The 19,365-nt window shown below is 34.2% G+C and overlaps 1 protein-coding gene across 3 annotated transcripts in view; it reads left to right on the top strand.

The window, feature by feature from the left end:
- LOC140754828 (uncharacterized) overlaps positions 1-19,365 on the top strand; it is a 712,244-nt gene that overhangs the window by 684,543 nt on the left and 8,336 nt on the right. For all 3 annotated transcript variants that reach the window (XM_073089941.1, XM_073089942.1, XM_073089943.1), the window contains one exon: positions 9,717-9,852. In XM_073089941.1, coding sequence (XP_072946042.1) covers positions 9,717-9,852 — 136 coding nt within the window. The remainder of the gene's footprint in view (positions 1-9,716; positions 9,853-19,365) is intronic.

Here is a 19,365-nt window from a genome sequence, read left to right on the forward strand (position 1 = left end):
CACTCACAGCCTCACATTAGGATTCCCTGTGTGGTGGGTGCCATGGACACACACATAGACAAATACACAAACACCCAGACCCAGAAACAGAAATCTAAATTCATCATTTAGATATCAGTCTGGCCGGGGATCGAACCCGGGACCCTTTGCGCGTCAGACCGGTATGGTGACCGCTCCGCCACGAGGGTCGTCGATGAGAAATGGGTGTGGCGGTCGTACCGCCGGAATCGAACTACAAAAAATTATACATATGCGATCACCTTAGTTCTTAAGTTAGTTAAGTGGCAACGATTCTTAAGGTTTCAGGTGGATCAGACCGACTGCATGCTCATTTGCCACTTAACTAATTAATAAAAAAAATACTCACAAATATTTAAAAAAGGATGTATCTGATTCCAATATAAAGCTTCCCAACTTTTATCGCTATGGCTATGCAATATACATTGTTATAATTAAAATTACAATGAATCACAATACCAACTCATTACGACACGAGAATATTTTCAAAAAAATAAAAGCACAATCCCACTAACGTAGAAAACGTTAAAAAATATATTGTTCTTATTTTTGTAGCGCTAAAAATAAATCGTAACAATATAACTGAGCGTCGCGACGCCAACGCGACGTGCTATGAATTTTTGAAAACTCCGAAAACAGGGCAGGTACGAGAAAATACCTTTAGGGTATTAATAAAACATACATACATTATGTGTGATAGCCTAGTTCGAAATAGGTCAATTTCGAGGTCTAAGGTTTGAATCCCAGGTCGCGGTTAGGTAGAATTAGGAATTAATTGCTTGTTTTTAGGTAAAGAAAAAGCTGAGTAAACCTATATACCTATATGTTGAAGTGAATATAATAAAAATAAAACAAGTATCTATTACGGTTCAGGGGATAGAGTTCTAAGGCAGACGGACAGACAGCGAAGGCTTAGTAATAGGGTTCCATTTTTACCCTTTGGTTATGGAACCCTAAAAAGACAGCCGGCATACATGCTCTTCCACCAAAACGCAACATCACACCTCTTTTATACAACACCAAATACCTTAAAATAGATGTAGTAATGTTACAGTCAAGAAGTAAATTGAGTAAAATTCAAAATTTTCCAAAAAAACAACCGATACCCATTATCAGTGATTCATTTGATTCGTTCAAACCCGCACTGTCTGGCCGGAACACTTGAATTAATAGCCCTCCAATTGATTTACTAATTGAAAGAGAATTGTACATTGACTTGTGTGGCTCATTAAAGTTATCAAGGTTATTGATGGGAGAATAGGGACGAACGGACGGACCTATCTTTATATAAATATACTAGTGGTGCCCGCGGCTTCGTCCGCATTTTAGAGAAATAATATGACATACATAATACCGAAAATTTGTACCTGCATTGGAATGACACCGGTGCCATCCGTCGAAAATTGGTCTTACCAACTCCCAAACCCTCGTGGGCTCTTGGACAACAACTTTGCTAAAGATCATCACTTGATCAAATGCAATGTTTCCGATTGTATAACTACTTACGAATTAAAAATAAATTAAAAAAACCTTTTCCCACGGGCTAAATTGTTAATCTAAACCATTCTTAAGTCCCCTTGAACACACACAACAAATTTCATCAAAATCAGTCCAGCCGTTTAGGAGGAGTTCAGTGACATACACACCCACATAAGAAATATATTTATAAAGATATAACTTAATGTAATTAGTTTGTTTATTATTATGTCAAGTTCACTATCTATAGCCGTTGAATGTCCACTGCTATCAAAGGTATCAAGTAATTTAAACAAATCGTTCTTGTAACCCCATCTAACGGTATCTCATAGAAAGTAAAATATTGAGGGATTCGTATAACCTAAAATATTTTCTATTTGAAATAATTCCCACACTCTAAATACTATAAAATAGGTAATACTTTAAAGAAATATCTGAATGAAAACATATGACAAAGAATCAATTCTTTTTTTCAACGTCGAATACAGAAGATTTTAATAAAAGTAAAAGTAGACCTATAATTAAATAGACTTTCCAGCCACAGACATACGAATGTCATACAATAATAAAACGAAAGCAATTTGCAAGTCAAAAATAGATTTTTCTAATGAACTGTTATATCTTAGATGTTTGTATCCCACGATTTCACATTTTACTTGCCCTTTTTGCCTTACTAATGGCCCGGGCCCAGTTTTTCAGCTCTTTTCCTCTACCGAAAAATATTCCCCTGCTCTTTTGAAATATAAAAAAAATAAGAGTTCAAATAATTTTCTACAAATATTGATTTTCGTGAAGACCACAAAGTTCTATCCGTTCAATTTAACCTAAAAATATTTAAAAGAAATAAAAAAATACTCTAACAATTAAAATAGAACTAAGAAGTTTTAATTACATAATGAAAAAATATTCCCTACTGTATTAAGTTATACTACCAAATAAAAAACACCGACACCCCGAAACATAATTAAAGATAAGCATAGCAATCAAATTCGGATGATTATCCCATCCCACTCATACAAAAATTAACGGATACTCAAAGTAATCAACCTTACATCTTCATTAAATTAATTGCGATAAACAAAAAAATGACAGGCCAAAACAAAAAGTGTAAACAAAAAGGTAACAGTAGATAGGTAATAAAAAATCGGAGTAATGATTAACATAGAGTGCTAATATAGAGCGCTTTGGTATGATTTGTAGGCAGATGTGCTCTAGATAAAGCAGAAGTGGTACCTATAACATTATAATAGCCAGTATAAAAATACTGGGTTAGTTGTGAAATGTAATCATCGTAATCATTAGTAGTTAATAATAATAATTACTAATCTTTACTACTTAATACTACCCGTTTTTGCAGCTTTTTTTTATAATATAGGAGTAGCAGACGAGCATGCAGTCTACCTGATGGTAAGTGGCTACTGCCGCCCATGGACATCTGTAATCAACCCCAGATAGGATTAGATATTCCTACCTGAGGTCGGCCACAGATGCGCCGCTACCCCTGAGGACTAAGCTGGAACGCCTCGGAAAAGTCTGTCTCCCTTACCACACCCGTCAAACCGGACAAACTTTCATAAAATTAGCGAACCCAGGCAAGAAATGATTTAAATTTAACTTGAACTTAAATTATGTTAGTACACCGTATCTACCGTGCAAAGTGAAGGTGTTCTTACCTGCTTCTACTGTTCTTACCTGAAAAGGCTCACTCTATGCTTTATTACTCTAAGTTAGGTACATGTAAAAAATAAACAAAGGGAACCGTTCAAAAACCAGCGATGATTCAACAGTCGTGCGCAGGCGCATAGCTTGAGTCACCGAAGATGAATTAATCACTATTGATCACGCTTTTAAAGAGTAGACTTACAAATGATCAGGCAGTTGCTAATGTGTTATATCAAGATAAAATCAATTTATCTTTTGATAAATACGTAGTAAAACAAATTATTAGGAAGGTGGTCTTTGTGGTTCGAGTTCGGCGGCACCACCGCCTCAGGGGTAGCGGCGCAGCTGTGACCGAACTCAAGTAGGAATATCTAATCTTATCTGGGGTTGATTACAACGTCCATGGCGGCAGTGACCACTTACCATCAGGTGGACTACATGCTCGTCTGCTACTTCTATATTATAAAAAAAAAGATTTATATATTTATTAAAATAAGTATTTTTTGTAAAAACAAGAATGTAATGTAGCCTATGTCACTCCCACAATTCAGACGAATCAAATGACACCTCATATGTTAAGATCAGTCAAGCCATTTGGGCTGTAGAGTGAACCAAAAATGGAACCTATTATACATAGATACACTCTAAGAACATTACTCTCCACAGTACGATAAACATCACTCAGCATTGAAGCGGATATTGACAGGTCACCATTTATATATCTTTTCTTTATTAACGCATGTCATACGCTGTTAGTACCGTTTAGATTTTAAAAGTAGTGAATAGGAAAGTGAATCGTTTGTTGGGTAATGGTACCTAAATGATATATGAATCAACTTTCAAGTGGATTTCCAATGCATCAATTTAATGGTTAATTATTTTAAATCAAATTTAGTGTGATAATATGTATATAAAAATGTATTTTCTTTCAAATCAGCATCTTGCTTTAGTTTTGCATAAATGATAACTTTACAAAGTTTGGCCGTTATACATTTAACCTTCGAAAAGGAATTATGTAGTATCAAGTTTGGGGCGCAGTCCTATAAGACTAGTTTATAACGCTTAATACGATTCAAATTAGTATTAGGATCGACTAAATACCGCAGTCAAACACACAGTTACGATCAAAACAAAGCCGTTTCGCCGCAATATAAAGGAAACTGTTTCACAGTTTGTTGAAGACAGCTCAAACGCTGTCTGCCCGCTTTTGTTTGAACGGAGCTTTAAACACTTCAGCCGAACTTTTACAAGCACAGTAGAGTTTGGAACTAGAGTTAAAAATTTGGCAACTTTACTGTTTACGTTTTCCAACTTTTCTGGCAGCTCTACAACCGCAAGCCGCGAACTCTACACAGCTCTAATTGTACCCAATAATTAAATTATTGCTATTCTCGTTAGACCTACTTTTATTGGTGTTGGGTCATTGGCCATTTCATTAGATGCTAGAAATGAGTGGTATGAAAAAATGAGGCATTCTAATTTAGTCTTCAATGGCGTGGCGTTGTAATTTAGTCTTTGAGGGGACAAAACGTGTTATAAATGAGGCATTCTAATTTAGTCATCAGGCAACAATAAGGCTTTATAATTTAGTCCTCAGTTGGAAACGATGTATCATAATTTAGTAACGTATCCGTGGTTAACCTCGTGTAAGTATTTCATTGTCTACAGGTGCCTATGGGTGGCAGTGGCTACTGATCAGGTGCTGTCGCTACTTCTATATTCCAAAAGAATACTATTTTTACTAACTAGTCTTAGATCATTGACCAAAATTGTAAATACTAAAATGACTGAAATGAGTATACCAATTATTTTTTATTAATTAATAAGTTTGTATAATCTTACACACACAAAGACAAACACCCGAACCCATAACGGAAATCTAAATCAACATTATATGTCAGGGATTGAACCCGGATCTCTGCATGTCAGACCAGTATAAGACCGCGTAGTTATAATAATTAATACCACTGACTCTGACTGACTATTTGCATAAAATTAGCAATACACATATAGGTCAGGCCACGAGTGATATCAGAGGTCATTGGCAAAATTTGCGATACCTATTTGCAAATGATTTTAATCAAAATGTATCAGTAGATTCTTGATAGCATTTTAACCGTATTAGCATCATTTATTGACCTTAGGTCACAATATTTAAGTTGAAGGTGTGGTCTGAAGTAGCTCCAGCTCCACATGTACCATTAGGTTAAGTTAACATTGTAAAAAACATTTTTTTAAAAAGATGTGTGTTATGGAGTTTCTTTCGCCGCTTCTTCTCCATAACGAAACACTTTGTGAAGTGGTGGTAGTTGTATTGACATTAAAAAAGTGCTCTGTAAAGAATTGATTGATTGATTGATTGAATTGATTTGATTTGATTTGAAGATCTTTGAAGAAAAATCTGGATAATATCTGGATAATATTATCATTTTGATCTAATTTGGACAAGTTGCTTAATTTCATCTTTGTGTCAAATAGTCATTATTTGAAAATACCAATGACAAACATTTATTTAAAAACTTGTGTATACTAGTTTATTACACTTACAACAAGACATGACGTCATATAGTGACCATTTTGAATTACAAACATCATCATAAATACTGTTAATATTTCAAGAACAAATTATTACTTTCCTATTATACTATTTAACTTGTATATTCTCGTTACATTGCTTAAGGAGTATATCGACAGTATCTGGCACACGAGGCATTCCATGTCAATAACCAATCAACGGTTACCAATTTAAAAGTTCCACTTACCGAAACCAATTCTAGACATTTTGACGGAGCAAATCTAAGATGGCGGCTTCGTCTGACCACTTTCTCCAAATGTCTGTACTGTTTGGGCTACTTTTAATGAGATGAATGAGTAAAAATATTTATGTGGATTTATTTTAAAAAATCAAATCTGTTTTTCTTAAAAAAAATATTGGATATATTTTTACAGTAATAATACTAATCTCTTTTTACATAATACTTTATATATGAAATCCCGGTGTGTGTTTTAAATACTGATGTTAAGTAAAAATGGGTGTTACAATGGTGCTGCTAATATTGAACCAAATATCATTTACTCTGTTGACCCAAATCTTAATTTAATCAATCAATCTAGACCAAAACACCAGCGCGTACTACTGCTGTTATTAGGGAAAATATATGTGACAGTGGTGCCACTGAAATTGATGATAATGTTATTTGGTTCATCCAAACATTAATTTAATCGAAAAAATCTAGAACAAGACACACCAACACTATTGCAAAAATAGGTGTGACACTAGTGCCATTGGAATATCATCCAATTTTATTTAGTTGTTGTTTATCCTGACTTTAATTTAATCAAAAAAATCTAGACCAAGATACACCAGTGGTGCTGTTGTTAAGGAAAAATAAGTGTGACGGTGGTGCCATTACAGTCTCTTTAAATTCTTGTTGATCCAAACATTAATTTAATCAAAGAAATTCTTAAACATGCCAAGTTCCACTTGTGATGATGGAGTACAATAAACAACCCAATTACGTTCGCTGAAGAGAGAAAACACTTTGAAATTATTGTGCGCGATCTGCCGCACTTTAGGTACCTGTTGTATATAAAGCGATGTAATGTTAAGTAGCAAATACGGTATCATCATTATTGCGTTTATTAACATTGTATAATTCTATATTGAATAGGATTGCATCACACCGTTCCTATTTCTAAAGAACTAAATTGTTACATTTTCCTTGTATCATGCAATATTACATAAGTATATGGTAAATACCTAAATCAGATAACTTATCCTATCTACTGCACTATTAACTACTGCAATTCCAAAAAAAGAAAAATAATTCAATTATTTGAATTGCACTATTGCACTATTTTCTATTTCTATTCCAAAAGCTTCAATATTACACTTTTACTTCACTTTAATATTACAATTGTGTCCACCAGAGATCTCAATTTGACAACTTCCAGTATGCAGAAGTATGAAATATCTTTAGTAAACAAAATATTAGATAGGTTGATAATAATTAATTACGTATATATTATTATTTGATTTCTTAATTTATTAATTCGTTATTTGTTTGATTGAAGTTTTCTTTCTTGCTTTAGTCAATGTCAATGTAAGATAAATAGTCAAATTCCGCATTAGCTCATCTCTCCTCGCTTGATACACAACAAGCGGTTAATTCAACACAGAATCAGCGGAACTAGGTCGCGGTACAAAGAGAAGCTTATGAATTCCGCATCATGTAACAAAATACTATTGGCCTAGCGTTTGAGGAACAATGGGGCCTCAATGTGTCGTCTACAAATATTAATAGGGTGTGGATTATAAATAAACTTTGTGAAGCTATGATAGCCTGGTTTAGTGTGTTTAAATGGTAAAGGAAAACATAGTGAGATGTGTAGGTTATACGTCTGATACATTATATTATAGGAGTAGCAGAGCATGCAGTCCATCTGATGGTAAGTGGCTACTGCCGCCCATGGACTCTGTTATCAACCCCGAATTAGATCAGATACCTACCTCAGGTCGGCCACAGATGCGCCGCCACCCCTGAGTACTAAGCTGGAACTATTTGGAAAAGTATGTCTCTCTTACCATACCTTTCAAACCAGAACACAGCAGCGCTTAACACTGCAATTGTAAGTAGAAATAGGTGTAGTAAACATGTGAGAATTATGAGGATTTTAAAAAAGTTTTTGAAAATGGTTCATGGATGTCAGACATCTTAAATGATGCTAAGGAGGAACATCTTGATTCAATTATCTTATACAGTATCAAGCAGTCAGTATCATCGGAAATCTGGGTCGGCAACAATGTTCTATTGACCGTCCGTTTTAAGAACAATAGAGGCTATCTTAGGTATGTGTCTTATAGTTGACGAAGAGAGAAAGTAGCGAGCTATAATGAAGATATGGTTGTAAATAGTCACATTTGTGAGAATGGCAAGCGAGATGTAAGCTTTTAATTGTCGATTTATGGTAAATATAAAATACAAATTTGCGGCTTAGGCCGCTAATTTGTATTTTATATTGTCAAATGTGTTCATTTGTCATATGTGTTCCAACAAAGATTCTCGTATGTGATTAAAGCTGGTATAATCAGATTAATTTCTTGCGAAGCCTGAAAACACTCAAGATTTCTGCCTATTAATTAAGAAGAATTGAAAGTTATCATTAAGCAATCATCGTTGACTGACTCTCAAAAGTACATTTTATTATGAAATTATGCAAGTTGCAATCACGTATCAAAAGTAACAATCTTTGTGACAAATGGCGTCAAATTATATTTGTCAGCACCTCTACACATTTATCGTGTTTGTAGCGTGGTTTACTATTTATTACCGTGTTGTACCGTTGTAGACCGACAGTTTTTACCCATATTTTGTAAGCGAGAAATACTTACAGCATATCGCTTCAGTATCGCAGTAGAACAAGTGCCTTAAACACGATATCTTCCAGTGAACTCAGAATTTGATAACTCGTGAGAAACGCAAATAGTTGAACGTGATACCCTTTCCTCTTTGCATCCACACATATAATTTGTATATAATTGTGTATGCTTGGCTGTTTATGTTACGGTTGAGTAATTATTACTGAGAATTTAACTCGGTCGGTTTGAATGTTACAATTATAACTTGCGATGTGATTTGATTTTTTTGTTTGTTAGGTAGGTTAGGTTAGGAAGATAGGTTATTTTTTAAGTTTTGCTTATATAAAAATACTTATTGAAAAAATCTAATTAATATTTTTTTTTAATTTTATGCAATAGAAATATTAAACGTATATGGGCACTGAATCCCGACAAAATTATGTCTATAAAAAATCGGAATTAAACAATTTCTAACAAGCATTAATTGTTAAACGATCTTTGGTAGACAAAACATTGGATAGATTGGTTATTAATAACGTTAGTCTTTCATATCCTAGATTGCTACGGTTAGAACAGAGCCAAAATGTATAACAATTTAACCGACACAAGGCTTCATACGATATCCAATATGCGAGGAACAATATGTGAAGTAAGGGTTTGTGTATGCCTCTATGTACACATATTGTAGATTGTTGGAAGATAGAGCCTTATGCGGTAAAAGGATGTTCCGTTTTGTGTAAATATTAAAGTGTAATACTGAAGGTTTTGTGTTATCGTTCACTATTATTAACTCTACATCATTCTTTAGATGATGACGCTAGAGGGCTCTCCAATTAGTAGAGAACCATGGCCAGCTGTGGGGCATAAAAAGGTTTCAGTTATTATTAAATCGGCAGACTACTAGATATTTTAATCCTTATGGAATATAAATTACGAATTATAATTTACGATAATAGTGACGGAGATGATATCTCGTAGAAAAATATATAAATTTGATAATTTTCAGAAAACAAATGTTCTATAAAGAGTGTGATAGCTACAAGTTATACAAACGCTTATTCTGATAGAAAACCAAACTCAATAGTGGGATAGAAATGGGTTATGAAACTTTGAAAAAAAAAAGATAAAAACACAGTAGTTTATTATTAAGTTTATGTTTTTATATGAATGTTTTGTTTATTTTTTTCATTTTTGTCCACAGCGGACCCTTTGCCCGGCAAGCACGTTCCACTAGAGAGCTATGAGAGCGAACTGGAGCGAGAGCACGCGCTGCCGACGTCCGTCCCGAACGCCGACATACTCAAGACTAACAGCAACCCGACGTATCACAAGCCGAGGTAAACTTTTTGTTTTTTTTTTCCGTAAACGCGCGGCCAAGTTGTTCAGTTTATTGTTACTCTTTATTGTATGTTTTTTTTTTTATATAATAATCTAGGAATAGCAGACGAGCATGCAGCCCACCTGATGGTAAGTGGCTACTGCCGCCCATGGACATCTGCTATTAACCCCAGTTAGGATTAGATATTCCTACTTGAGGTCGGCCACAGATGCGCCGCTACCCCTGAGGACTAAGCTGAAACGCCTCAGAAAAATATGTCACCCTTACCACAATCTTCAAACCAGAAAAAAATAATTTAAAAAGTGAAAATATAGAGTTCATAACTGGCCATTGGCGTCTCCTAGCCAGTGAGCCGGTTGATAAAACAATGGAATTATATTCAGTGATTCGAAAACAAACATTAAAAGCGGTCCCGGATTTAAATCCCCGAGTCAGCTACCATTATCTTTCCTAATAGCTTGTCGGGTTTACGCGTTTTTATGGAATTAATCAGGGGTGGCACGTTATAACAAACATTTTACATAAACCATTTGAAAATTAAATAAAACAAGATTTATTATAATTATTCGAAAGCACTACCCCACCACCACAGCTGTTTCTGCCTAGTAACGACAATAGTAAGGGACACATTATATTCCGAGGCATTCCAACTTAGTCCGCAAAAGTAACAACATATCTGTGGTTGACCTCATATAGAACTCTAATCTTAAGGGATTGATTACAGATATCCATGAGCGATATAGCAACTGACTATTAAGTTGACGGCATGCTCGTTTTCTACTAGATTACATAAAAGAACAAACAACATACTTTTTGTAGTGGCAGCCCTAAATTGAACGACTTGAAGCGGATCAAACTTTTATGTAAACGACGCTGAAGTTTAAGGAGCCCTTAAACCGTATTTACGGTAATGATTTAATTTATGCCACGGTATTAGGAGACTGGAGATCCCCGCGAAATATCTTAATTGATTTTCGGTTAAAAACTTAAGGGTTGCTAAAGGCGTCTAATGAATCGCTTAACTTTGGGGGTTGGTTTTATTTATTAATTATTAAACTCTTTTAAGGGAGAATTTAAATTAGTTTAGTAGCAAGGGTGTAACTGTCCTGTGCCCTTTGTTTGAGATTTTACAAAAATGATAGTTTTTGTGTTTGTTTACGTATTTGCCCATACATTTCCAATCAGCGCCTCTAGCGGACTGTATCAGAACTGATTGGAAATGTATGGGAAATACGTAAACAAATACAAAAACGGTCTGTTTGGTCAAAACGTAAAAACTCATACTAAGGATACTGATGTTATGTTGATCCCAGTCCATTGCTGTAGCCCTTTTTATGCCCACTGCTATCCACAAGAGATGGATACATGCCATCCATACTCAATAACGAAGCATGAGAGCGTCCTGAACCACTCGTGGTCACCCATCTGATTTACGACCGAGTACACTGTTGCTTAATTTTGTAGATCGATTATGCGCACTTAATTATATTCACGTTCGTTCGTCAACCCTTTACTGTCCCACTGCTGGACACGGATCTTCTCTCAGTATGAGCGGGGTTTAGGAAGTGCGAATTGATAGACGTCACACATTTTTGAGAACTTTTTTAAAGAACATTTGTTTTCTATATTTAAGTGACTTCTTAAAATTTATACGGAACCCGTTATACGAACAAAGCCCTCCCTTGACAAATGTTCTAAAATAACTTTATTTTCGTTTCCTTACAATTTACTTCTCAGTCACATTCAACATGAAGCGTAATTAACGTCTGTAATTAGCGAAAACGACTTCCGACTTATTTACAAGTTCATTCTAATTCGGTGGAGTTGGTTGTGAATTTATTTATGGACAGCTCTGAGAGATTATGGGGTCTATTCACCTTTAAAGATTTATTCATCATATACATACATATATGTCGGCGATATCCCACTACCGCACTTTATTAATAAACTGAACGAAACGACTTTAATATGAGAATCACTTTTATTCACTTTTATTTACAATTCGGGCAGAGTAACGGCTTACACGACTGATTAAATGCGAATGAACCACGCTCTACCAGCGCGTGGACTTAAATACTACTCGAGTGACGAACAGCCTAAGAACTACCCTCTCACATCACTTGTTTTCTTATAACAAGTGACGTGATTCACAATAAATATTACTATTAATAAAATAACATTATATTGAAAATACCATTTTAAACATACGAGAATAAATATTTTAATTATTATAATTTATATAATTTATTTGGTATGACTAACAAAGTGTTTTAAAGTACTACCGGAAGTCGTCCATATTTTAATCTAAATATTTATTCCACATTGACAATCAAAATTAACATGATAAAAATTATTATTATATATTATAAAATGCCTCGCCGCCCATATATACATACATATAAGCAAACTTAATTTTCGTAAACAGCTGCTGTAGTTATAAAACTGTGTTGCTACTATTTACTCCCACCATCGGACACAGGAGAAGTACATACTCGTATATACTCGTAAAACATTTAATGACTACGTGATTTTATACAATTTGTATGAGTGTTATATTAAGTTAGATATAAATGGTATAATTTATGTTTTTTTTACGAAATAGAAGCAATGGTGGAGGATGCAGTCCGACTGCTGATGGGTAGTCAGTCGTCACTGTCACTCAAACATCTGTAATTAACAAAAAATATAAAATTTTGACCACAAATCCTGTGTCTGTCTTTGAAGACTAAGTTGGAAGGTCTCATTAGATTTACCACACCCTTTAAAGTACCTATCCCGATTGTTAATGTTATGAAAAATTTCTTCACGTTTACATGAAAGTATCATCAACATTGACACAGTCTTTTCAAAGTTAATGACTACCGACAAACTACTACTACAAACCAACAGACGTATAAATTTTTATGAAATAAAAACACTTTTGGGTATCGAATAAAACACTTTATTTCAAAAAGTTATTTTATTTCAAATTACGACTTTAAAATCTTTTTCTTTCTTATAAATAATTAAACAAACACGTCCTGTCTCTACATGACCTAAGCCTTTGCATACTCTACAAACTATAAAAAATTCATATCGGCGCTACGAAGCTGAAATCCAGATAAAACCAGATATATTCCCACCCTTTTAGATGTCAGAGTTGAAGGGAAAATATTGAGTTTGGAATATTCCAATATCGAAAAAGGGTGTGTAAAAGAAATCTCGAATACCATTTATCCAGTGAGTTCTATCCATCAATCAGTTCTGTCAATTTGAAGGCTACACAGCCTTAAATTCAAGATGGTGTAAATAATAAGTTATAGGCTTTATTTGTATAAATATACAATTGAGAATTGCTTAAATGTGTCGTTGTGGTTTGGTCTGACACATACTGAAGGTAGTTCGAATCAGGAGGCACCACCGCCACTCCTATTTCTGCTTATAACGGCAGTGTTAAGCGCTGCTGTGTTCCAGTTTAAGAAGTGTGGTAAGGGAGACGTATTTTTTCCGAGACAGTCTATTACTTATTACCAATTGGTAATAAGTTGTGGATGAAGCTTCCCCCTAAGCCCAATCTATTTCTACTTTACAGAATTTCTTTGGCAAAAATAGATGCGCTGGTGATGCCACTGAACCCCGAAGAGTTCTAACATCTTCAAAGATAACTTTGGGTCTAATTTCCCGTCCAAAGTCCACACCACAACTTCGCCAAGTGACCATGCACTCTCATTTGAATAAAGAAAGTTGGGTAAGCAAGGAATGGCTCCACTTCCACTGAACTTGGCTGTTTGTTTACATAATTTGATTAGTTTGAGTTCTGAAGACGTTACGGAGAATCAAAGTTAAACATTTTGGAAATCTAAATGTGGTCAAAAGTCCGTGCATTGTTTCATTGACCTTTAGGATTTTAATGGTAAAAAGAAAGGTAAGATTCAGATGATATCTTTAACAAAAAAAAACGTAAGCAAAATTCATATCATCATCAACCCATATCTGTCCCACTGTGGGGCACGGGTCTCTTCTCAGAATGAGAAGGATAAGGTCATATAACATCGAAAAATTTGGTTTGTGTAAAATTTCAACCCGACCTCTAACGTCCCCCAATAAAGTTCTTAATATCACTGCTGTCTGCATAACTTTAAAATCTTTATAAAACACTTAGGCACGTAGACTTCTTCAACAAGTTTTCCTTTGCAGTCAAAGCAAGTCGTTTATTACTAGATGAAAAATCGAACTTACCTTAACTTACCCCGGGATTCGAAACCCGTCCCTAACATCGCTAAGTTCCTAGTTAATTCAGGTGCTACATTTACACAAATAAGACGCGATTATGCAAAGCGGTGCGGTCACGACGACGCGGTTCGTGTGCAGAAACTGTGAGAACTGTAACAGCGGTGGAAATTACGTTAAGTCTAATGAGGTTTTGGAATTCCTTGTAAGAATTCGGAAACGGCACGAGACTCTTTTTTATGAACTTTGCTTCTTCACTACCGAGCGCCCTAGGACATCTATAAACGAGTACATGGATAAAATTTTAAAATTCATCGAAATGTATCTGACATTGCTTCTAACTAACGCAGATTAATAATCAATCTATCTACTGTTTTGCCAACGAAAGATTGCTTTGTCAATTTGTTGTAGGCAGAAATTGACAAATTCGGTCTTGTTATATTTGTCAATTTTTAAAGCCTATTTCCTAGTAGTCAGAGTTTGACAAATTTCGATCAATGTTGATACAAAATTGGAAAGATAGTTTATTGTTATAAAAAAAGACTTTGTTGCATATACAATCACGCACTTTTTTTTAAATATTTGAACCTGACGATAAAGCAGACGTGCTACCTGATGGAAAGTAGTTAACGTCGCCTATGGACATTTGCAACACCAGAGGAGTCGCCAATGCATCGCCGGCTTTGAAGGAGAGCTCTTTTTGCACCTTTTTGATGAGCCCCATGTCGTAACGCTCCGGGAACACCTCGGGAGGAAGTTCATTCAACACCTTGCACGTCCGTGACAATAACGTCGTGCAAACCGAATCGTGGAGGACCGCCACGAGTCCAGTTGGTCTGGATGGAACTTCATCCTTCGGCGAGTGGTGCGATGGAGGAATAGTGACGTAGGCACCAGGTCAAATAATTTCTGGGAACACTCACCATCAGCACTTGAAGTATATTATAAAATACATATTTCCTAGAACCACATAAGTCTAAACAAACCGATCAGTTTACAAACAAACATAATAGCCGGTTTATGTTTGCTAAGCATGATTGAAATATTAATTCGTTGCTGTCAAAACATTTAAATCCCGGAAATTAATCCCGGGACAGACAAGTGACAAGAGGATGACGTCACAATTGTTGTAAATAAATCCATCAATCGTAATTTATTGCTTTACGAAGTTTAGCAAACATTGTTAGAAAAGTTAGTGAATATAATATTACAGTATTGTAAGAACATACATTTTAGTAAGTAAATGTGTGCATATACGTAGAGGTGTACCATGTGTGTACGTGTGTGTGTGTGTGTATGAGAGAGAGAGAGAGAGAGAGAGAGAGAGAAAGAGAAAATTTGTCGTATCGTATAATATTTATACCTAAAAAAACAATAATTTAAAATTACCTACTTTGTCTGTAGCCTTTCCTACAAAACTTGCGAGATTTAGTAGCTAACTTTATGGTGTCGATTTTAATTGTCGTTTCTCAAAAATATCTCATTTTTTTCCAAACGCCCCAAAGAAGTTAAAAAAAATCGAGTAATAAAAATCTCTTGCGTTTTTAATCTTACAGGTTAATAATGACCAGCTATAAAGCGTAAGCCAGCGTAAAGCCTATTATAATTTTTTTGATTATATTGATGATAAAACAGCTTGGGACTGATCAATAACAAAATTATTAATTAATTAAGAAAATGTCAAAGAGTAGGGTATCTCGCTGAACAAACTTCTTTTTTAGATAAATGTAAAGCAGGATACTAGGGCTAATGCTTTATTAATTATATGTAAAAATGATGGCATTAAAAAAAGAGAATAATTATTATTAAAAAAAAAGACAAACCCGCTGAGTTTCTTACCGGATCTTCTCAGTAGAGGTCGCGTTCCGATCCGGTAGTAGTTTAAGAAAAATATTGTACCTGACAATTTGTAAGTGCCGTCGTTGGCCTATACAAAAAAAAATATATTTCATTTCATTTCATATACTTAAAATATTTTAATAACATATGTGATACAACGTCACACACAGTCCTAAAAGCTATTGCCAAAAATGTAACGAGTTTTCTTATCAGTCGATAGTTCAAGTAGCTTTATCTGTAAACGAATAAGCCCTTAACTTTTACCTAATACTTGCTTCGGTTGAATTGTTAATAATATTTTTACAAAATAAAAGTATGTTTACAATGTCAAAATAACAGCTTTTTATTAATTGGGTAATCGAAAGTTAATTGATACATGTAAAATTTTGTATGTCCATTTGTTATCTTTCTACGAGTACGGATTGGGTGATTGAAAAAATGTATGGTAGTTATTAAAAAAATGTTTTTTTTGTATATCCGTTTCTTACCCGGTCGCTTACCCTTAAAACACACAATCACATTTCATTAAAAAGTTATGCTAAGCTCATTTGATACTTATAAAAAGTATATTATATTTATATTGTATAAGCCCAAGATATTTCCGGGAAAGTATTCGCTCGGTGTCGGTTTAGCGAGACGCCCATTAATCTGAAGCGCTATTGTTTCGAACTACACCCGGCTCCGTTACAGCGTTCGTTGAAGCCCGTTGTGTATTTAAAGTTTTCATTTCGTGAATAAATGTTGTCAATCACTTTACAAAACTTAATACTGTTGTTGTTGTTTCAAACTGGAAAAGCGTTAGTCTTTTTCTTTGACGACATATTTTCTATAATTAAGTAACTCTATTCCAATACTTTTATTATACCTTTTGTATTAACTAAATTAAATAACATTTTTAGAGACACAATATCAATGTAGCATTTAATGACTAGTAACGCCATCTAGCGACGAGTAGCGGAAACTATAACATGAGTTAAAATTTATAGTTTGTAAATGTGGTTTTACTTACAAAAGCATTTATTTTCTGAATAAAATTCACTAGTAGTGTGTCGGTGGTCCATAAATCTGGCACGCTATTGTTGTAAACTACACTCGGTTTTGTTTCAGCCTTTTAAACGGACCCCTCGGGGATGCTTCGTGCTGAAGTTTTTATTTTGTTAATAAATTTTCGAAATTAACAGTATATTATGAATATGAGCATGAACTCCCAAGGTTCATTTCGTTGACAACGTAAATACCATACGGAATTGCTACATAAATTTTATACACACATTTATTAAATTAATAGGTAAACAAAAATTTTACCCAGTTATTAACGATGTAAAATACATATTTGTTTTTTTTAAACAATTTAAATGTATTTATTTTTCAATTTTATTTGTTTTTAAAAATAAATAATCAGATTATTTAAATAAATTACGATAGTTAAAAATATGCAAGCAGAACAAATTTAATGTTTTTATAAAAACACACTAGCGTTGTGCAGTTGGCACAGCGCCATCTTGTGTTGAATAGTCAGACTTTTTACTCTTCACGCCTTTACAAGACATAAATATTTCTCTACGTTTATTACAACTGAAAGTAGTTTTTGTATTTTGTTATTTTCCAAATAACATCCGAGTTAATAAATTATATAAAAATGTTAGCATGTGTAGCGTACACTTAGAATTATTTCGTGCTATAACTTTGTAAGGTAAAATGGAGAGGATTCTGAAATTAAATATTCGTGAGATTTCATGAGTAAAAGTTTCGCTTAGTAAGTTTCATTCTACAAATAATAACAATGTCTAAAGTTAAAAAACATTAAAATTATTTTAATTCGAAAACGAAATTATGTATGACAGAAAAATCAAATCCATCTTGCAAAGATAGCAATGCATTCCATAGACATCAAGGATAGAATCCCAATAAGACAGAAATGATACCTATACTAATTTTACCTCTTACGACCCTTCAAACGAAAGCAATATTATATAGCACTACATTGCTCCAATGAGGCAGACATAATTAATATTTATACATCACAGAAATATCTTCTTGCTTTAAAAAAACTTCTACCGTATATTTATTTTATTTGTCCGTCTGTCGCTGATTTCACCCATTCCAATACTCGATACAGGAAAGGCAGTCAAACCCATTCGCTCGAATTTTCTGATAAATTCGCAATACCAATATTTCGAGTTAAATTTTTACCATACGTTTCATTAAAATGCGGTTTGCGTCGGGGAAATAAAGGCATGAATAGAATGCCGGTGGGCGTTTTGCCAATTCCTGTCATTTCCATACTCTGCTGATCGGGCCAAAGATCTCCGTTGTGTTTATCGCAACATCGGGAGGGAGGTCACGTTACGCTGGCCGTCGGGTCAACGGCTCGTGAGCTAATTCTCGAAAGAAATTTGCGTATAAACATTGATATAGCGTGGCCGGTCTGTCTATTTATGTCTGGCACCGTTTGTGGACAATGACAATTTTTAGAATAGAATATTTTATTACGAATCTTGCAAAAATAAAAATCTAGAAAACAAGCCTAACACATAATTTATGCGTTAAAATATGTACAGTAGTCCAAAATTCCAGCCTGCGTAAACACAGACAGAAAGTAAAAAAAAAACATTTTTTACGTTTTACTAACATATGTTGCGTGGTACCACCGGAGTGGAAACAAGAAGAGTTCTACAACCTTCAAGCAATAGCAACCAACTAAATACTATACTATTGTGTTTTGCATATCAATTAATGGGTTAACCAAACTTGTATAAAACATTTCACTTAAGTAAGTTATCAAAAAAAAATAGATATTTTCTCAACAATACATATTCATTGTCTCTGTTAAAATCTATTTAAACGCACGAAATCAATTTCTAAAATGTAGTTTATCAATAAAATATAAATCTTTTTTAAAATCTATATTAAAAACGTATACAAGAAAATCCGCGCGTATACCTTAAGAAGATTAATTTTGAAAATTCACTTTGCGTATTACCTACATGTATAAGTCTGCGATCGCAAGAATCCGTTTATTGAAATTAAATGTTTTCGTATTCCACCACTGTCCTAGTATGTAAATTTATAGTGCCTATAAATAAACACTAAGTAGAAACACTGAATTGAATAAACAAATGACTCAGATGTTTGTTAAAACCTAGGTATTGATGAGCCTGATAACTTAGGCATGTGGATGGAAATAGACGCTTCGGTCACTTATCTAGGAATTGTTTAGCATACCTACATATCTATTTTGTAAGATTGAAGAATTTTTAAGATTGAAATCCTTTGTGATTCGACTCCGGAGGCACCATCGTCACACATATCGCTTCTTTGCAAGAATATTGGCACAACTCAAAAAACGTAATTTTCCAGGGGAGCCTGTTTAAAATTAAACAATGTTTTTATTTTGAGATCTTTTTAATAAATTATGTTAAAATAAGTGAAAATATATGATGAATAGTATATGAGTAGGTAT

Source organism: Epargyreus clarus, unplaced genomic scaffold (assembly GCF_041222505.1).
Source record: "Epargyreus clarus isolate Ecla_fem2 unplaced genomic scaffold, WU_Ecla_fem_2.2 ptg000031l, whole genome shotgun sequence".
Taxonomy (NCBI): domain Eukaryota; kingdom Metazoa; phylum Arthropoda; class Insecta; order Lepidoptera; family Hesperiidae; genus Epargyreus; species Epargyreus clarus.